The sequence below is a fragment of the Thamnophis sirtalis genome, unplaced genomic scaffold, assembly GCF_051295495.1.
Source record: "Thamnophis sirtalis isolate CommonGarterSnake01/CBP01778 unplaced genomic scaffold, rThaSir2_p1.2 scaffold_2, whole genome shotgun sequence".
NCBI lineage: Eukaryota > Metazoa > Chordata > Lepidosauria > Squamata > Natricidae > Thamnophis > Thamnophis sirtalis.
Window position 1 is genome coordinate 61,730,594 of NW_028261382.1, and position 21,277 is coordinate 61,751,870.

Sequence of the window (21,277 nt, forward strand, 5' to 3'; positions counted from 1 at the left end):
GTCAAAGGAGCAATTTCGAGAGTTGTAGAGATCACTCCCTTCAGCCTGCTGTGGGTAACCCTGGGATACAGCCTTGAAAAAGGCATGAATGGAATGTGCTTCTGTTTGTTTGTGGCTGCTGTGCTGCTTTGTCAGTTTCCCGTCCCCCTTGCCTATGGCAACTTGAGAGCAGGCCAGGGATGCTTTGCAAGTTGACACTCACCACCCCTGGCTTTCTAGCTTGGTGCCTTAACCACTAGACCTGGCTCTAGCTAAAGATCTGACCACAGATGGAGTAAGCAGCAGAATATAAAGGATAAAGAGGAATCGGAGTACTTCAAGACCGGGGGGGGGGGGGGGGGAGATTTTATGATTGGCTAGGGAAAGCAAGCTAGAAAAGAAAGTAGGGAGAAGATAAAGTACTCAGACGATGCACTATTAAATGGAAAAGTGGGGGAAAGAAGGGGAAACAGAAAAGAAAATATTAAATATATAAGTATATATTCAAGAATGGGATATAAAGGGGGGAAACATGACTAGGGTAGACTAGTGAAGGTAAGGGAATAAGAAATGATACTAAATTATATTTGGGTTGGCAGAAATACCATCCCAAGGAAATATACACCAACAATAATAGAAAAAGAAAGGGAGAGAGGAGGAGAGAAAGGAAGGAAGATGGGGGAAAGAAGAAAGAAGGAGAGGAGGATGGAAGGGAGAGAAAGAGGAGGAGAGAGGGCAGGAAGGGGAAGACGAAGAGTAGAGGAGAGGTAAGGGAAGAAGAAAGAGGTAAAGGAGAGAAAGAGAAGGAGAAAGGGTAGGAAGGGGAAGAGCAGAGGAGAGGTAAGGGAAGAAGAAAGAGGTAAGGGAGAGAAAGAGAAGGAGAAACGGTAGGAAGGAGAAGAGGAGGTAGGAGTAGGGGAGGTAGGTAGGGAGTAGGTAGGAGTAGGTAGGAGTAGGGGAGAGGTAAGGGAAGAAGAAAGAGGTAAGGGAGAGAAAGAGATGGAGAAATGGTAGGAAGGAGAAGAGGAAGAGTAGGAGCAGGGGAGAGGTAAGGGAAGAAGGAAAGGGAAGGAGAGGAGGAAGAATGTAGAGAAGGGAGGGAGGGAGAAAAGAAAGAGAAAACACGGAGGTATTACAAAAGAAGGAAGGGATGGTAAATAAAGCAACCCAAAACGTACCTTATAACATTAAATGAAATAATAAATGCATCAGAATGATAAATGTAAAGAAGAATAACAATGATGTGAATGTATACTTAAAAGGGTATGTAAGAGAATTAAAAAAAAAAAACTTTGGGGACTAAGCAGCAGAAGAAAAAGCTTCTATGAAGTTGGGCTGACCAGCCACAATGGTGTTCCTGACATCTGCCTCTCCTTCAACTCCATCTTTGGTCAAGCTGAAAGGCCCAGGGGTTCCCCAGGGGGAAGCCTCTCTTGCTTACACTGCTGTGGAGCGACGTTCTGGTTATGCTCCCGGTCCGCTCTACGGTCCGGCATGGGCTGGAAACAGCAAGTGCAGAAGATGTGGCTTCCTTGAGCGGGACAGACATATTCCTGGAGTGCTGTGGGAGGAGAAATCACCACCAACAGTTGGCGCCGAACAAGTTTCAGATGAACGTTTTAACGTCAAATAGATTAAAAGAGTTGGAAGGGACCTTGTGGGTCATCTAGTCCAGGGGGTGTCAAACTCAATTTCATTGAGCGATGCATCAGCCCTGCTGTGGTTGACCTCATTGGGGGGAGGGAGTTGGGTGTGGCTGTGGCCAACCCGGGGGTATGGCCAACATGACATCCCTCCCCAAACTGCTGGCTGTTTCTTCTTCGCATTGGGTAGAACAGGACAGTCCTGTAGGCAGGATCCTACCACTTTGTGGACTGTATTGTGAGCTTTGCGTTTGACATCCCTGATCTAGTCCCCACCCACCCACCCAAGCAGGAGACTCTACACCATCCCTGACAAATGACAGCCCAGCCTCCCCTTCAATGCCTCAACAGTGATGATAAAAAGGTAAAGGTCAAGGTTCCCCTCGCACATAGTCATTCCCGACTCTAGGGGGCGGTGCTCATCTCTGTTTCAAAGCTGAAGAGCCAACGCTGTCCGAAAACGTCTCCGTGGTCATGTGGCTGGCATGACTCAACACTGAAGGCGCACCGAACGCTGTTACCTACCCACCAAAGGTGGTCCCTATTTTTCTACTTGCATTTTTTACCTGCTTTTGAATTGCTAGCTTGGCAGAAGCTGGGACAAGTCACGGGAGCTCACTCTGTTACGTGGCACTAGGGATTCGAACCGCCAAACTGCCGACTTTTCTTATCGACAAGCTCCACATCTTAGCCACTGAGCCACTGGGTCCCTCAGTGATGAAGCTCCCACGTTAAACAACTTGCCCCACAGTTACTCATCTCCATTCTCCACTTCCAAAGGTTCTTTCCAGGAAGGATTGCGTGCCGCATTGGAGCAACACAAATCCATGCCAGCAATATCATAAATATTGCACAGAGGCAGAATAAACAGCATGGGGCCCCATCAACCCACATTTCACTGGGGCACGCAGTAGAAAAACCAGGGAAGCCAAGATCTTGATATGCTTGTGAGAAAGGTACACCTCGCCTTTCCAACCCCAGAAGATAACAACACCTGGATGTGCTCACCTGTTGGGAAGTTGGAAGAAGTTGATGGGGAATCTCCAGGAATCTGCCCAGGTTCTGTTTTTCCTTCCTGCTCGGGAAATGTGAGGGGTGGGACAGTTTGGCGACAAAAACCAGGACATTGCCGGCATAAGACATATGGCTGACTGCAAAGAAGAAGAGTCATGTTCATGAAACTGACATGGTAATTGCCACAAACTGAGTTCTGATCCAGCCCAACTATCCTCCAGTCACCTGGAAGCCTAACTGGTTCATTACGGCATGTTGTAATGTTGTAATTTAATGGGACAGTTAACCAGCTGAAAGGCTTCCCTCCAGATGTTGTGGGCGATCCATCACTGGAGGATTTTAAGAAGAGACTGGACAACCATTTATCTGAAATATTATAGGTTCTCCTGCTTGAGCAGGGGGTTGGACTAGAAGACCTCTGAGGTCCCTTCCAATTCTGCCATTCTGTTAACAACAGCTTCAAATTGTCATTGTGGGTCTCCTTGTCTGGAAACTCTACAAGATAGTCCTTGACTTACAATCGGTTGTTAAGAGACCATTCAAAGTTATGAATAGGAGGAGGAGGAGGGGGGGGAAGTAACCAGGCAACCAGCCAGCACCTAGTTTAGACAATGTGACTTGTTTGGGGGAAGGGGTAACTTGACTTTACTGCAGGAACTCTCGGAGTTGGTTTTCACCAGTCCTTGCCAATATGATATTTACAAATAAAACTGTTCTTTGATGAATCTACCTGATTCAGAGTTCTCTTTGCTATGGGTGTATTACTTGGAATGCTGGGTTATTATACAACCCACCCAAACAAAGCTTCAACCACAATAATACACGGGCAAACAATAGATCCAAACTCGATTGCAGAAAATAGGACTTCAGCAACAGAGTGGTCAACGCCTGGAATGCTCTACCCGACTCCATTGTTACATCCTCAACCCCTCACAGCTTCAACCTCAAACTGTCTAGCGTGGACCTTACCCCATTCCTAAGAGGTCCATAAAGGGGGCATGCATAAGCGCACCAGCGTGCCTGCCGTCCAGGGGTGGGTTTCAAAATTTGTTCGAACCTACTCGGTGGGCATGGCCTACTTTGTGGGCGTGGCTTGCCACCCATGTGACCGGATGGGAGTGGCTTGCTAATGCTGCCGCCGCTACCGCCACTACCACTGCCCCCCCACCCGCCTTCGGCCGTGTAGTGCACACGAGCCCGCGGCTTTTGCAAGGGAAGGCCTGGAGGCCTTCCCTCGTGAAAGGTAAGCCGCCCCCCCCACTTCAGCCGCTACCGCCGCCGCCACTACCGCCGCCGCTAACCCCACCCCCCACCCGCCTTCGGCCGCGTAGTACACGCGAGCCCGCGGCTTTTGCTCGCGAAAGCTAGGCCACCCCCCCCACTTCAGCCGCTAACGGTGCTACTGCCGCCGCTGCCGCTACCGCCACTAATGCCGCCGCCGCTACCGCCGCCCCCCCAGCTTCGGCCGCGTAGTGCACGCGAGCCCGCAGCTTTTGTGAGCGAAGGCCTGGAGGCCTTCCCTCATGAAAGCTGGGCCGCCGCCCGCCACCCACCCGAAGCCTCCCGAGTCCCGCTGCTTGGGCTTTGTTGCAAGGCCGAAGGGAATTTTCAAATGGAGGTCAAGCGCGAAAAAAGCTTCGCTTCGCCTCCAGCCCGCTCACTGATTGGCTGGACTCCAGCCAATCAGTGAGCGGCAGGCTGGGCTTAGTGCGGGTGGGCGGGGGAGCAAGGGAGCGAGCTGCGGATGGGCGGGGGAATGAGCAAGTGAGCTGCGACGCGCCGGCAAAAGGGCGCTTTGCAGCGACAGGGGCCAGGACCGGTACCGGCGTTCCTGGAAGTTAATTACTTCCGGGTTCACCAACGAACTGGTTCGTGTGAACCGGTGCGAACTGGGAGGAACCCACCCCTGCTGCCGTCCCTGTCCTACTGTCCCCATTTATCTGTATTTAATTCCTTTGTGTGCGTTTATGTTTAGATTTACAGTAGTGGCCAAAATTGTGGAAACCTTTTTGGGAAAAGTGTACTTTTGAAATTTGATAGCTAATAACACCACTTTTTTTGGAGTACTACCATAAAATTATATATCGATGTAAAGAGAATTTAATCAAGAATGTAATGCAACACAGTATGTTTAATTATTTGTATTCTATGAAAAGTTATAGCCAAATATAGCCAGCGATAAAACCCAGTTAATAGAAGCAGTCATTCCATCTTGGGTTCACATTATAACAGCTGCAGAACTAAAAGACTTTGGCCACTACAGTATATAGCTCTTTAAAGCAGCTGCATCTTTTCTGGGATCGCACAATGATAGAATCTGGGGAAGAGATGCAGTGGGTTAAAAAGGTCTGCCATCCTAAATGCGCAATATTTTGAATCAGGCCTGCTCCACATTATTAAGCCAACACCCTAGCCTTAGGTTCAAATTCCTCACTCAAGAGAAGATTTTCAAGAAGGGGGTCAGTCTGTGACCCCTTAGTAAATTGCACTTGGAATTACATTATTATTAGACATTGAAGATTTGTGTTGGTTCCATCTTGGTTTCACATTAGAACAGCTGCAGAATTAAAAGACTTGGTTCACTCCATGGTAAGGCTGTAATTCATGCTAAATGTTACCCAACTATTAACTGACATAGTGATAATTTTGGTATGCCTCATTTTTTTCTACGCCTTTCACTTTTCTTTACAACTGCTATTCTAATAGCAAATCCTTCATAAAAGTTACATTCTTGATTAAGTTATCTTTCCATGGATATATAATTTTATGGTACTACTCCAAAACAAAGTGGTGTTATTTGCCATCAAATCTCAAAAGTTCTATACGCTTTCCCCAAAAGGTTTCCACAATTTTGGCCACTACTGCATAACTGTTTATCTTGTATATGTTTGACAAACATAAAGTAAATAAATAAATGAGCTTTTCACCTAATATCAGAGGATTCACTGTCTACATCTGACAGATCCAGCAGGTCTTCTGAACTCCCTTCTTCATCTGAAAAGGACCTTCGAACTTTCGGCTGTAACATGTCCTGAGTGATTTTGTTCCGGGCATCCATACTTCTAATATCTTCTTCGCTACGACATTTATCTAGAAAGATGAAAAAAACCCAGACTTCTGTTAGGGTCGAGATGCGAGTCATAGAACTGTTGCTTTGTTCCAAAGATTTTTTTTTTCCCAAAAAACAACTGGAATTTTGGTTTTTCCTCCCGAAGAAGTTTTGCTTCTCATCCAAGAAGCTTCTTCAGTTTCTGAGTGAATGGTGGAGGATGGAAGGATTTATATTCCTTGCAGTCATCAGGTTGTTAGTGCTCTTTCTGAGAGTCGTTGAGGCCACTTGGAGGATTTTCTGTGCCCTGAAGGTCACCTGAATGGTGCAAATGGGTGTGGAAACTTCTTGCTGAAAAGATTGTGTTGTAAATGCAGAAGTCTCCACACCCGTTTGCATTACTTAGGTAACTCTGAGAACACAGACAAATCTCCAAGTGGAATCAACAACTCTCTAAAGCAGTGTTTCTCAACCTTGGCAACTTGAAGATGTCCGGACTTCAACTCCCAGAATTCCCCAGCCAGCGAATGCTGGCTGGGGAATTCTGGGAGTTGAAGTCTGGACATCTTCAAGTTGCCAAGGTTGAGAAACACTGCTCTAAAGGATGCAAATGACCAGCTGTCTGCAAGGAATATCAATCCTTCTGTTCCCCACCAGAGCTGGAGAAGCTGTTTGGATGAGAAGTGAAAAATCTCCAAAGAAAAACAAGAAAGTCCAGGTGTCTCTTGAAAAAAAAAAGCACCTTTGGGACAACCTGGATGACTGAGAATCTCCATAGACAGGTGTGCTTTGAATCTCAATGGCACTTCCTCGAGATTAAATCCCAAAGCTTTTCAATAAACATTTCAATAATGTTTGAAAAGGAGCAAAAAAAACCTCCTGATTCATGGCTGGTCCTCGCACCTATGACGATCGCAATGTCCTTGTGGTCATGTGATCAAACTTTGGGTGCTTGGCAACCCGCCTGTATTTATGACGGTTGCAATGGAGGACATTTGGGCCCTTCCTAAGAAAGCCAGATTTGCTTAACAACCCTGGGTCTTAAATTTGGGTACAAGTGCCTTTCTTAGTAAAAGAAATTCTTTACCCAATTGTCATAGATTTGAGGACTATCTGAGATTCATTTGCTGGAATCCTTGCAAATTGTTCCTGCTTTCATCTTAACAAATCTTGTTAAAGAAAACTCAGAGAATGTATACTGGGAAAAATTACTTTTCGTTCAGGCAGCTGTCAATAGCTTAAGACAGACAGTTCCTCAACTTACGACAGTTCATTTGGTGAGCAATGAAAGTTACGAAAAACGCTGAAAAAAGTGACTTATGACCTCTGCAGCACCCCCATGGTCATGCAATTTATATTTGGATATAAATGACAACTGGTTCATATTTATAATGAAGAAGCAAGAAGTCAATGAAATGGGGCAAAGCTAACTGAACAAATTTCTCTCTTAGCAACATAAATTTGGGGGGCTCATTTGTGGTCCTAAGTCGAGGACTGCCTGTAGCCCATTCCCAAAATATTTTTCAACTGCCTCAGAGCACAAATCATTGGGGTCCATTTGTTCTTCTGTGCATCACCCATGTGTCCATGCAATGTTGAATTGTTAACAATGAAAAAAACAACACAAGTATTTTTAAATGGCTGTTACGTACAAACTGCTTTGACCAAATCACAAATGAGGTGGTGATAAGACGCCAGGGAAAGCCAAGGGAAATCATCAAAGCCATTAAAAAGCTAAAGTTAGATTATTTCGGAGATGAACACGGAAAATACGGCATCCTTCCCTTAATCATCTAGAGAAAGATGGAAGGCAAATGAGGTCCAGGCAGAAGAAGAGCATCATGGCTTCAAAATCTAAGGGATCCATTTGGACAAAACTCAACAGCACTTTTTCAAGGGGCTGTTGACAAAAATAGGATTGCCGACATGATCGCCAACGTTCAATGATGAATATGGCAGAAGAAGAGTATTTTTAATGACAAGAACGCTTGCAGATATTCCATGTTCCTCTCGTACCTGGGTGTTGGATGAGATATGCTTCGACCAAATTGTTCAAAATGTGATTTTTACAGATCCGTTCCACGGGACAGCGGCATGTTGGACAGAGAGAAGATCGCTCCATCCATCCTGAGTAGCAAGCGGCGCAGAAAGTATGCATACAGGGCTGCAAACTAAAGACAGGAGATGAATGAATTGAAGTAGGACCTGATTGGTTAATATAGTCTAAACCTTGGGAGACAGGAAGAAAATGTTGTGGCCCACCAGTGGCCCGCAGAGCCTGGCAGCAAATTCAGACGGTGAGGAGGTTGGGGAGGAACATGGGCGAGTCCTGGAGTGTGGGGAAGGCTCTGACGGAGACTCGGCATCGGAGGCAGAGAGGGGGCCAGGGCTGCCTTCAGAGTCAGATTTCAGTGAGGCAGACAAACAGCCGGAGCCTGTTCCCAGTGTGCGCATGTGTAGAGTTGCCAGACAAAGGGAACAGCTAAAGACAGGGCTTGACTTGGGAGTAAGGCCACAGGTGGATGGTGAATGGCCCCTCCCATAGGGAATAAAGAGGAGTGAAAGGGGAAAGGAGTTTGCAGGAGACCATTAGTTCATTCCTGCATTCTTGCCAAGTATTGCAGTGGAGTCTGAAAGATATTGGCCTGGCCACTCTCCAAGCCTGATAAAGGTTGGTAATTGGGAACTGTCTTGAAAGACTGTGGGAAAGGAAAGACTTTGCTGGAGAGGAATTCACTGTAAATTAAATAAAAGGGGTTTATCGGGACGAGGACTCAGCTTTGTACTGCTGAGGAAGCCTAGGTCAGAACAGAAAATTTGCTGCCTCGGGTGGAAGTCTTCCTTCTGTCTCCCAAGGTCATCCCCATACACCATTAAAGCAAATCACCCGTATTCCAAAATTCAAAAATCAACATCTTTTTAAAATAAAACAAATCTGGGAAGTTGGTACTCACTGCTGACTCACATGTTAATCAAGGTTCATCTCATGGCCATGTATAATGGACTGTGTATTTAATTTAACCCTTCTAGCTCCTTCTCTTTCTTCTCTCTCTTCTCTCTTCTAATTCTCACAACCAAAATACAAATATGGTTGAGAAGGCCCGGAGCTTTCTTTCTCGTCTTGTCCCTACCCATTTCAACTGGAGGCATCTTGGTCCAACACGTTAACCACTACACCTCGTTGGCTCTCTCCTGACATGGCTGATATATAACTTGGTGGTACACCAGGAACGCCCACTCCATTGAACACTGAAATAGGAAACTGATTGGCTGAGCCAGAAGGCCTGTTTCAGAAGGTTCCATGGAACTGATACAACAAGGGAGAAGGGCTATGAAGTAGCCACAGAGCAAAGGAGCATTGGAACATTTGGGTGGGAAAGTGTTTGGGGAAAAAAGATCCTACAGAAAATGAGGTGAGGAACCTAAGGGAGCTAAAAGCAGGAGGTTCAAAAACCTAAACTGGACATATAGCCCAAGTGAAGAAAGAGTGGGGTAACTGCTGATAGGATGAAAGTTTTCAAGGAGGAAAAGGAGTCAAAACAACCTCTGTGTGCAAATTTTAAGCCTTGATTAGAAGTTGAGAACATGTGGCATTCAAAATATGCCTGGCCTACTACCCCTAGCAGTCTTTTCCATTCGGCCTGCTTCTTCCAGACTCTGTGAGTTGTGGTTCAGCAACATTCAGAAGTCCCAGATTGTTTTGATTTAGACCTCAGCAAGCAGCATTTGACTTCCTAAGCTCTATGGTCACCAGGGGACTCAAGAATCCTGACTGGTCCCTCTCAAGAAACATGAGTTCTCCTTCTTGAGTCAGCTCAACGCTTCTTGAATGGAATCAACTCAACGCGTCTTGAGTTGAATCAACCCAACAACTGCTGAGTTGAATCAATTCAACGACTGCCGAGATGAATCAACCCAATGCCACGTGAGATGAATTAACTCAATGCAACTCAACGCTGCTTGAGTCGTATCAACTCAACGCTGCTTGAGTCGTATCAACTCAACGCTGCTTGAGTCGTATCAACTCAACGCTGCTTGAGTCGTATCAACTCAACGCTGCTTGAGTCGTATCAACTCAATGCTGCTTGAGTTGAATCAACTCAACGCTGCTTGAGTCGTATCAACTCAACGCTGCTTGAGTCGTATCAACTCAATGCTGCTTGAGTTGAATCAACTCAACGCTGCTTGAGTTGAATCAACTCAACGCTTCTTGAATCAATACTTCAGGAATCAACAGTTCTTGAGCTGAGTCAACATTTGGCTCTTGGGCTTTAAGACAAAATAGAGGCAGCAGGGCAACTTTATTCTCAATCCCATTCAATGACTACAAAGGTGATGTATGACCTTTCAACTGTCCTCCTGACAAAGACTACTTCTCTTTGAAGACCTACTGCGGAGCAAATGAGCTAGTTCAGCCCTTACCCTCCATCCAACCTTCTTCACTTTATTTTTTCCATCAGACATCCTTTCTCCAGCTCATCTGGATTACTCCTTTCTTTCTTAGTCAACCTATGATCATCCACCTATACCTGACACAGTCATGAAGCAGTTCCTGGCAGATGATGCAGCTCAGGCTTTCTCCCATTTTGTCGGGCTTCATGGTTGCCGATTTGACATCTCCAGGGTCAGGTCTCATTTCGTGTCCGTCTGGGGTGACCACCTGAAGGGCAGAGCTGGCTTCACCATCTGCAAGAGAGGTTCTTATGTCACATTGGGGAAGGCATGTAAAGGAAAAAACAGCATGGAACCCAACACATTGTTGCTCAACAATCAAGAGGTTGACTGTTGGCCACAGAAATAAGAGCAGCTCTTTAATGTTCACAACCCTGGATTAATTAGTGGAATAGCTTGTCTTTCAGATGTGTGGGTACTCATCACTGGAGGTTGTCCAAAATAGAGTAGATAACCATTTGACTGAGATAGTATAAGGTCTACTGCTTTGAGCAGGAGGTTGGGCTAGAAGACCTCCAAAATCCCTATGATTCTATGTTCCATATTCTAAGGGCTGTGTGTTGTGGCCCACCAGCTGCCAGCGGAGCTGGTGATAGACTTGGATGAAGAGGAGGTTGGGGAAGAACTTGGGCCAGTTCTGGGGAAGACTCCGATGGATGCTCTGAGTTGGACGCAGAGATGGAGCCAGGGCTGTCAGACATTTCCCAGCCACCAGGGAGGCAGCTGTCTGTGGAAGCTGAGATAAGTGGGGAGGAAGAACAGCTGAGGCCTGTTCCAGATGCACATATGTGCAGAGTTGTTAGGAGCGGAGAACAACTGAGGACAAGGAGTCGACCCAGGAAGCAAAGCACACATGGACGCTGAATGGCCCTTTCCTGGCTGAGAAATAAATAGAAGGAAAGGGGAGTGATTGTCGTAGGAGACAACAGTTCATATTTCTGAAGATTTTGCTCATTGTGTTTCATGCCACAAAGACTGCTTGCCAGAACTTAATTTATAGCTTTGGGGCTGGGAGCTCCTGGCCTGGCAATTATCTCAAGGAACTGATAAGGTCTGTTACTCCAGTTAACTCTTTGTTATTGGGATTACTGCCTGGACTTTTTGGTGTGTGAATGCCAATTAATCCACAGGAGATAAATAAAGAGGAGGTTTTCGGGACAAGGAGTCTGTTTCTTGCTTGTGCCAAGGCTGGGTCAGAACATTGTGATCTTAGCTTCTGCTAAGAAGGTATCAAATCTCTCCCTGCAGAACACAAAAATATACATTGTCATATATACCCACCTCTTCTGATTTTCTTCCTAATGGGGTAGGGTGAATCTTTTCCTTCCCTTCCGGAAAGCTGGAACATGGCTGTTTTCTCTGCATCCCTCATAGAAGCACCAGAAGTTTCTGAATTTACAACAGGCTGCCTGAGTTGAAGCAATGTCTGTGGTCCAGATGGTACCAATTTGAGCAAAGCGGGTGCAAAAATTAAGGTAGGATGTTGGGATCCTGTAATCAAGGAAAGAATGATGATCACTGTGAAGGATCTTTGGATGCAACCAAATGACTCAGGAGCAGGGTTCCGCAAGCTTGGCCACATTAAGGCTTGTGGACTTCAACTCCCAGAATTCCCCAGTCAAGCACGGCTGGCTGAGGAATCCTGGGAGTTGAAGTCTACAAGCCTTGAAGTTCTCAAGTTTGGAGAACTCCTGCTCCGGAGGAACAGCTCCCTCTCTCTACTTCCTCAGCCCATTCGAAAGGTGCTTTTTTCAGGAGGCAACTGGACTTTGTTGTTTTTTTCTTTTGAAGACATTTTGCTTTTCATCCAAGAAGCTTCTTCAGTTCTGACAGGAGAGTGGGGAATGGAAGGATGGAACCCCCTTTGAATGGTGTGGGAGCAGGAATGGATTTCCAGAGGAAAAAACTGCAGACTACAGGAACCATTTGCACCACTCAGGTGACCCTGAGGACGCAGATAAACCTCCAAGTGGCCTCAAGGACTCTCTAAAAGGATGCAAACGATCAGCTGTCTGCAAGGAGTATAAATCCTTCAATTCCCCACCATCCAGTCAGAGCAGAAGAAGCTTCTTGGATGAGAAGTGAAACGCCTTCAAAAAAACCTCCAAGAAAGCCCAGTTGCCTCCTGAAAAAAAGAACCATGATGTGGAAGACTGAGAATCTCCACAGACTTCCTGAGCCAGTTCTTTTCCTGCTCATTCCCTTCCACTTCCCGCAATACCTTGGTCACCCTTCAAAGGACGATTCAACCTTGGGCCAAAGAGGCTCAACCTTTACCAGCTATTGAAGGGTTCGCCTTCTCAGTGGAGGTGGACTCGGCGGGAGAGGTAGCAACGATTTGAAAGAGGTTTGACGTCGAAGTGGATGGCTGCGGTTCCTCGTAGCTCGTCCGAGAAGCTGGCGGCGGCGATGCTGTTGTTGAGGTCCCATCATTGCTTTCTCTGGTGCTTGAGGTATATTTGGTTGTGCGGCATGCGCCGTCTAGAGATGGGGAAGGCGGGGGAGAGTGTGACCTCAACATGGCCAGGAGAGCCGCAAAGAGCTGAAATGTCTCCTTAGTAGGTCCATGGGGTTCAATTCCTCCATGCTACTCTACTCACCTCCTGGATCATTAGCTCCATCCTTTTCGGGGTGCAAAGATTCGTACAGGTACGCCACGTCTGAAAGGAGAGAAGATGATTGAACTCAACAGAGCAAAGCGAGGTGGCCCTCCTTAGAGGTTGTGGCTGCTCCATCACGAGGTTTTTTTTAAACAAGAGATTGGACAACCATTTGTCTGAAATGAAACACTAACATCTCTGGGCCTTTAGTGGCTAAGATGCTGAGCCTGTTGATCAGAAAGGTCGGCAGTTCAGCAGCTCGAATCCCTAGCGCCGCGTAACAGAGGGAGCTCCCATTACCTGTCCCAGCTTCTGCCAACCTAGCAGTTCAAAAGCACGTTAAAAATATGCAAGTAGAAAAATAGGGACCACCTTTGGTGGGAAGGTAACAGCGTTCCGTGCGCCTTCGGCATTGAGTCATGCCGGCCACATGACCACGGAGACGTCTTCAGACAGCGCTGGCTCTTTGGCTTTGAAACGGAGATGAGCACTGCCCCCCAGAGTTGGGAACGACTAGCACATAAGTGCGAGGGGAACCTTTAACCTTGCTATAGCCCTTAAGCTGTGAATATCAACTTCCTGTGAATGTTTAACCCGATTCTTAGGATGACCTTGAGGTCTATTTCTGACAGCTTAGTACCATTAGGAAAGGATCAATCTTACACCCACACATTCCATTTTTAAACCTCAACCGGAAGCATTCAAAGACAACTCCCAGTTGTAGAGAGTATGAAGTCTGGATAACTGGAAGGTCATTTCTTTTAGTTTGATTTACAAGTAATGCTCTTCTATCCCCAATCACAGCTGTCCTGCCTTAACATTTCCTACAATCATATGGTTAGATTAGATTAACAGAGTTGGAAGGGGCCTTGTAGGTCATCTAGTCCAACCCCTGGCCCCCAAGCAGGAGACCCTACACCATTTTTGACAGATGGCAGTCCAGTCTCTTCTTGAAAGCCTTGAAAGTGATGAAGCTACCGCAACTTCTGAAGGCAACTTCTGTTCCATGGGTTGATTATTCTCACTGTCAGAAAATCCCTCCTTATTTCCAGGTTGAATCTCTCCTTGTTCAGTTTCCATCCATTATTCCTTTTCTGGCCTTCAGGTGCCTTGGAAAATAGCTTGATCCCCCTCCCCTCTGTGGCAGCCCCTCAAGTATTGGAAGACTGCTATTGTGTCTTCCTTAGTCCTTCTCTTCACTAGCCTAGCCATGTCCAGTTCCTGCAACCATTCATCATGTTTTAGTCTCCAGGCCTTTGATCATCTTAGATAGATTCAGATTAAGAGAGTTGGAAGGGACCTTGTAGGTCATCTAGTCCAGTGGTTACCAAACCTGGCAACTTTAAGACTTGTGGACTTCAACTCCCAGAGTTCTCCAGCCAGAAGAGCTAACTGGAGAATTCTGGGAGTTGAAGTCCACAAGTCTTAAAGTTGCCAAGTTTGGGAACCACTGATCTAGTCCAACTCCCACACCCCACCCAAGCAGGAGACCTTATACTATTTATGACAAATGGCAGTCCAGTCTCTTCATGAAAGCCTCCAGGGATGAAGCTCCCACAATTTCCGAAGGCAACTTCTGTTCCATGGGTTGATGGTTCTCACAGTCAGAAAATCCCTCCTTACTTCTAGGTTGAATCTCTCCTTGTTCAGTTTCCATCCATTATTCCTTGTCTGGCTTTCAGGTGCTTTGGAGAATAGCTTGAGCCCCTCCTCTCTGTGGCAGCCCCTCAAATATTGGAAGACTGCTATCATGTCTCCCCTGGTCCTTCTCTTCATTAGACTAGTTGTATTAATTAAGCCGTTTAAGGGAATGAAATACAACTTACTGTTTTCTGGATCGTATTTCCTGTAAACAACATAGATCACGTCCCCGGTTTGCAAAGGGCAGGTCTGTCTCTTCACCACCTTCTGTTTATTGATCACTGTTCCATTAGTGCTGCAGAGGGAGGTAGGAAATACAGGTGGGATTAAGACAGAATTCTTTTTTTTTAAAGAATTTTTTTAAAGATAAACTTACAAAACAAAACATAAATCATCTTCTAGTTACATCCAGCGTGTCGGTTGGTTACAAAACTTTTGTGCATCCTTTCCATAGTCTCATATAAAGTCTCATATTATCAATCTAATATATATGTATAGATTATTAATCTTTTATTTGACTATAACTATTATTCCTTCATTTTATACGAGATATTCTAATTTTTGAATTAATTTACATTATAACAATTCATTACATCCTCCTAAACCCTTCCTATAATAGTACATCTCTATATTATATTCTGTGTCATTCCATTGTCCTTGTGTTGTAAAATTCACAGTCATATTTCATTTCCATATTTTTTTTTAATCTAACCATTGGTAAAATAAATCCCAAGACAGGATTCTGGATTGGCCTTGTGTGATGGGACGCACAAGGAATTGGTCTTCGGTGCATAAGCTCTCACTGTACATAAAAGCTCTAAGTGATCAATCATGACCGTAGCCGTCGTAAAGAGGATAATGATCATCATTATAAGATGCCCACCCGTCTCCTTTCTACCACTGCTGACCTAGGTTAGTGACCATTTCAAGTTACGATGGCACTGGGAAAAAGTGACTTGGGGCCAATTTTCACCCTTATGACCATGGTCACATAAACAAAATTCAGACGCTTGGCAACTGGCTCACATTTTTGACACATGCCATGTTTGACAGTCATGTGATGTTTTTCACACCCTAAGATCATGTGATCAAAATTCAAAAGATTGAAAATTAGACTCATATTTATGACGGTGGCAGTGTCCTCTGTGTGTCAGGGTTCCAAATAGCATCCAAAATTAAATCAGAGTCCAAGGCAAAGTATTGCTCAAAGTTCCAATTGATGAAGAGAGCCACGCTGGCACATCTGGGAAACCCCGAATCTGAAAGCTTCCTGGTTTTCCCCACCCCGATGAAAATTCAAGATCTTTCCCCAATACCCACAAGCCCAACACATGGTCCAATCTCCCACTGCCATGCTGGCAGTTCCATCCATCCAATTCCGGCCAGATGCAGAGACAAAGGATGACCTTGGCTTTTTAGAAATAATTTTGTTATGGCTACATAGCATCCAACTCCATACAACACCCCCACTCCCGATTCTCCACTAATTAAATAGCATAGTAGAATAGAATATTAGTGTGGCAGATCCCAAAAGGAACTGGCTGCAGGCTTGACAGTGTGTGTGTGTGTGTGTGTGTGTGTGTGTGTGTGTGTGTGTGTGTGTGTGTGTGTCCATCCATCCTGATTCCCTTTTGCGACCTTCTGACAAGCCAAGTCCATGGGGAAGACAGATTCACTTGCTAACTGTAGGGACTCACTTAACCACTGTAGCGGGAGGTCATTAAAATGGGGCAAAGCTCTACTTGTTTCACTTAGCGGCAGAAATGTTGGGTTCAATCGTGGCTGTTAAGTCGAGGACCACCTGTCTTAATACAAGGAAGCTCATCCAGCCAGCTGATTTCCAAAGAAAAATCAAGTCTTACAAATGTTGTGGCCCACCAGCGGGCAGCAGAGCTGGCAGCAGATTCAAACAGTGAGGAGGTTGGGGAGGAACATGGGCCAGTCCTGGAGACTGGAGAAGGCTCTGAGGAGGGCTCTGTGTTGGAGGCAGAGAGGGGGATAGGGCTGTATGCCAGTTATCAGCTGCCTTCGGAGTCGAAGATCAGCAGGGCAGAAGAACAGCTGGAGCCTGTTCCCAGTGTGTGCATGCGCAGAGTTGCCAGACGAAGGGAACAGCTAAGGAACAGAGGTCGACTAGGGAGTAAGATCACAGGTGGACGATGAATGACCTCTCCCAGAGGAAATAAAAGAGGAGCGAAAGGGGAGTGGAGTTTGCAGGAGACAATTAGTTCGTTCCTGCATTCTTGCCAAGAATTGCGGTGGTGTCTGAAAGATCTCGGCCTGGCCACTCTCCAAACCTGATAAAGATCGGAAATTGTGAACTATCTTGAAAGACTGGAAGAGGAATGACTTTGCTGGAGAGGAATTCACTGTAAATTAAAGGGGTTTATTGGGACAAGGGCTCATGCTGCTGGGGAAGCCTAGATCAGAACAACAAAAGAGACACACAAGAAATATTCGTTTTCACCCACAAAACCACAGAAGGATAAGAACAGCGCTGACCTGGTATCTTGTAGCAAAACCTGACCGGATTTTTCATCCACTGTTATTTTACAGTGATAGCCAGACACCAATTTATTGCCAGGGAACGATAAGTCACAACCTTCGACAGAAAGAGAGATAAAGAGAGAGAAGGGAGAAAAAAAGCATTGCTAAATTTGGTAATTTCACCTGAACTTTCAACAAAGTCTCCTGCTGTTTCTCCCCAACACCCCCAATTTTGCACATAATTTCATAACTGAAGGGCAGTTACCGTATTTTTTGGAGCATAAGATGCTCCGAAGTATAAGACACATCTAGCTTTTGGGGAGGAAAACAAGGGGAAATAATCTGCTTCTGCCTCTCAGCAATTTGCCTCCTTGCAGAAAACAGCAATATACACAGCAATATACAGACTATATACACTGTTTGTAGTGTTACATTTCAGATTATACTTGAACAGATGCTGTTAAAATTGATGTACTTTCTGGAAGTATAGTTATTCTCTGTTATTTCAAAGAAGATATAATAGCAATGGTCCTCTTCAGATCAAGCATTTATTCTAAAAAGCTTCTTCATTTTGTTAAGCTGCCTAGAACAATAATAAAGCAGTCTTTAAAAATAAGTCTAATCATTTGAACATTCTAAAGGCATTTATAATTATTGACTTACCTTCTTGCAGCAAACGTCCTGATTAGCACAAGAAAAAAAATCTGCCTCTGCCTCCCAGCAATTTGCCTCATGCAGCAAACAACAAATTTCACTTTCAGTTTAAGTGAACCTCCCCATCATCAGCTGTTTCAGGCTGCAGGGATTGCCATAGCCTATTGCAGCCTCCACAAACCCCATTTTCCCCCGTTTGCTGCAAGGAGGAAAATTTCTGGGAGGCAGAGGCCAAAGGGTGGGGGATGGTGGGTGGGTGGGCTTACATTCAGTGTATAAGATGCACCCAAATTTTCACCCTCTTTTAGGAGGGAAAAGGTGCGTCTTATACTCCGAAAAATACAGTATGTTAGTTCTACGAGTGCAAGACTAGAGTTTGGAATCCCGTACCTTTTTTCCTGCCAATGGTCCACTCGTTTTTCAGCAGCAAGACGTGGGGCTCTGCTTGTTCCACCCCCAACCGGATCAGTTTCCCCCAAGGTTGTGGCATTCCGATGGGTTGTATCTGCCCTCCGAGTTCTATGTGCTCCATTGGGACTTCACATCTGCGAAGGGAGGGGAGAAATACATTGATGCAGGACAGGGGGGTGGGTGTGTTAACAACAGCTCTAAATGGGGTTGACAAGTTGAGCTTTTGGTGGAGGGGGGCTCAACTGTTTTTGCAAGAAGCCCGGAAGAATATATATGGGAGGGGCATACAGTAGTGGCCAAAATTGTGGAAACCTTTTGGGAAAAGTGTATTTTTGAAGTTTGATGGCTAATAACACCCCTTTTTATTGGAGTACCATAAAATTAGATATCAATGGAAAGGTAATTCAATCAAGAATGTAATGCAGCATGGTTTGTTCAATTATCTGTATTCTATGTAAAGATACGGACAAATATAGCTAGCAATAAAAGCCAGTTAATAGAAGCAATCATTCAATCTTGGTTTCACTTTATAACAGCTGCAGAACTAAAAGACTTGGCTAACTCCATGGGAAGAAGTTGTAAGGCCATAGTTCATGCTAAAGGTTACCTAACTAAGTATTAACTGACATGGTGATAATTTTTGTATATCTCGTTTTTCCTATGGTGATAATTTTTGTATATCTCGTTTTTTCTATGTCTTTCACTTTTCTTCTTTATAATTGATATTCTAATAGCAAATCCTCCATAAAAGACATTGCATTACATTCTTGATTAAATTATCTTTCCACTGATATATAATTTTATGGTGGTTCGCCCAAAATAAAAGTGGTGTTACTAGCCATCAAACCACAAAAATACTGTGCACTTTTCCCAAAAGGTTTCCACAATTTTGGCCATTACTGTATATACATTTGAGATATATGCATTACACATATATCCCTTCTTAGACCACTTTGGGTGGTCTTGGGAGTTTTGAGGGGCCTGCAGAGGATCTTACCAGATCCTAACCTTGCACACTTTCGAACATAAGAGAATTGTAGCATTGAAAGAAATGTCCTTTTGGGTTCGGCTCCAAGTGAGGAAAAAGACACTGGAGACATGGAGGCTGCTCGGAAAGATGGTTTAATGGTGGACAGGACCCCATGGTTTGAGTCCTGGACAGAAAAGGGGGATCAGATGCTTCAATGTTGATGGAGAAGAAGAGAAGGAAAAAAGCTGAGATGCTGAAAGTCCCTGGTTTTATGCCCTCTCTGGCCTTTGATCTTGAGCTTGTATTCTGATTGGTTGTCAGACTCCCAAGGGGCCATGCAGGGGCAACTCTCTAGGCTGTGTTTTGAATCCAGGTTTGGTTGAGTTCTCAGATGCCATGTGGCGAGTGGCTAAAGGCTAATGCCTTCATCCCATCACCTTGGAGCTGAAGGGGAGAACTCTTTATTATGTAAAGGGACAGGCTTGGGCATGTTAATGGCCCGTTGACAAAGGTGGATGGGCAGGAAGCTGCAGGGAGCTACTCTGGCTTTTTAAAACATGTTTCTTCCTTTTTCACATCCAGGGAAATATAATATTCTGCCATGTCAATATTTCCTAGGATATTTCATTTTTCCTGGGAGAGGGCTGGGCGATAACTTTCCACAATAGTATCTCATAATTACACTTATGTGATATTATAATATAGGATAAAATTATCTCACACTGCCTTTTTAGCCTGCCTTTTATGCAAAGACAGAGATATGTGGTTCACTCAAGGTAGCAAACACGCCCAAAATTATCGGTCTATTTTCTCCACTGCAACACTGAAAGAGGGCCCAGCTTTTTAAATATTTATACATGCACACAACACTCACTCACGCCAGGGGTGGGTTCCTGCCAGTTCTAACCTCTTCTATAGAAGAGGTGCCACAAATCTACCGTGCCGTTTAGAACCAGTTCCAGCTCCCTCCCCGCGCACATCATTAAGATGAAGAGCAAGAGGAGGAATTCTGGGAGTTGAAGTCCACAAGTCTTAAAGCTGTCAAGTTTGAACACCCCTGGGGGTTTTTTTCCTAAAGGGTTAGGGGTGCAAGGGTCTTGTAACTTGACAGCTTTAAGACATGCACACTTCAATGCCAGAGTTCCTGAGCCAACATGACTGGAGGAGGAATTCTGGGAGTTGAAGTCCACAAGTCTTAAAGCTGTCAAGTTTGAACACCCCTGGGTTTTTTTTTCCTAAAGGGTTAGGGGTGCAAGGGTCTTGTAACTTGATAGCTTTAAGACTTGCGTGCTTCAAATGCCAGAGTTTCTGAGACAACATTTTGGTTGCTAAGCATGAGCATTGTTAAGTGAGTTTCACCACATTTTATGTTGGCCACGCCCACTCAGTCACATGACTGCCAAGCCACTCCCACTCTGTAACATGGCCGTCAAGCCACTCCCACAAAGCAGGCCACACCTACAGAAGAGGTTCTAAAAAATTTTGAAACCCACCACTGACACTTACACAACCCATGTTCGTCTTGGAAAAGAAATGACTGCACAGATCCAACTAAGGAAGCCCGTCCCCATATTCCTCAGTTCCCTTGGCTCTTCCACATTCCTTTACACAGTTGCACACTAGTCTCCTTCCCTTTGCACGTGTGTGCATGGACGCACAAACAAACCACCCAACATGCTTGGGAAAAGAAATGACTTTGCTAAGGAAGCACCGTCCCCAAATTCCTCAGTTGCATTGGCTCTTCCACATCCCTTTGCACACTTGCCTCTTTCCTTTACACGTGTGTGCATGCATGCACAAACAAACATGCTTGGGAAAAGAAATGGCTGCTAAGGAAGCCCCCTCCCCAAATTCATCAGCTGCACCGGCTCTTCCACATCCCTTTGCCCACTTGCATACTTGTCCGCCTCCCTTTGCACCTGTGTGCATGCGCACGCATGTACGCAGAGACACAAACATGCTTGGGAAAAGAAATGACTTTGCTAAGGAAGCATCGTTCCCATATTCCTCCGCTGCACTGGCTCTTCTACAACCCTTTGCACACTTACATACTCCTCGCCCTCCCTTTGCACAAGTGAGCATGCTCGTATGCACACAAACAAACATGTTTGGGAAAAGAAATGACAAGGAAGCCTCGTCTCCATATTCCTCAGTTACATTGGCTCTTCCATATCTCTTTGCACATTTGCACCCTCGTTCCTTTGCACGCGTTGCACGCCCTCCCAGCCGCCTTTTGCAACCCCAGCTCCTCTTCCCTCTTTCCAGGCAGGGGCCCCTCTGAGTGGGCTGGTCTCCCCACCCGCTGCACCTTCCAGGGGGCTCTGCTCCTCCCCTCCCCCCCAGCCGGGCCTCCCTGCCCCGCAATCCCCTGCTGGCA

At 45.5% G+C, this 21,277-nt stretch overlaps 1 protein-coding gene across 2 annotated transcripts in view; it reads right to left on the reverse strand.

The window, feature by feature from the left end:
• The window catches only part of CHFR (checkpoint with forkhead and ring finger domains), a 31,140-nt gene that overhangs the window by 9,680 nt on the left and 183 nt on the right, over nucleotides 1–21,277 (reverse strand). Inside the window, exons 1-12 of one of the 2 annotated variants that reach the window (XM_087705774.1) lie at nucleotides 18,928–19,861; nucleotides 17,910–18,064; nucleotides 16,881–16,980; nucleotides 14,564–14,673; nucleotides 12,738–12,797; nucleotides 12,415–12,618; nucleotides 11,419–11,628; nucleotides 10,215–10,371; nucleotides 7,702–7,856; nucleotides 5,564–5,726; nucleotides 2,631–2,773; nucleotides 1,421–1,540 (exon numbers count right to left, since the gene is read on the reverse strand). In XM_087705774.1, the coding sequence (XP_087561900.1) occupies nucleotides 1,421–1,540; nucleotides 2,631–2,773; nucleotides 5,564–5,726; nucleotides 7,702–7,856; nucleotides 10,215–10,371; nucleotides 11,419–11,628; nucleotides 12,415–12,618; nucleotides 12,738–12,797; nucleotides 14,564–14,673; nucleotides 16,881–16,980; nucleotides 17,910–18,051 (1,564 nt within the window). In that variant the 5' untranslated portion in view covers nucleotides 18,052–18,064; nucleotides 18,928–19,861. Of the gene's footprint in view, nucleotides 1–1,420; nucleotides 1,541–2,630; nucleotides 2,774–5,563; nucleotides 5,727–7,701; nucleotides 7,857–10,214; nucleotides 10,372–11,418; nucleotides 11,629–12,414; nucleotides 12,619–12,737; nucleotides 12,798–14,563; nucleotides 14,674–16,880; nucleotides 16,981–17,909; nucleotides 18,065–18,927; nucleotides 19,862–21,277 lie in introns of those variants that run through there. The other variant, XM_087705773.1, reaches the window with a different exon arrangement.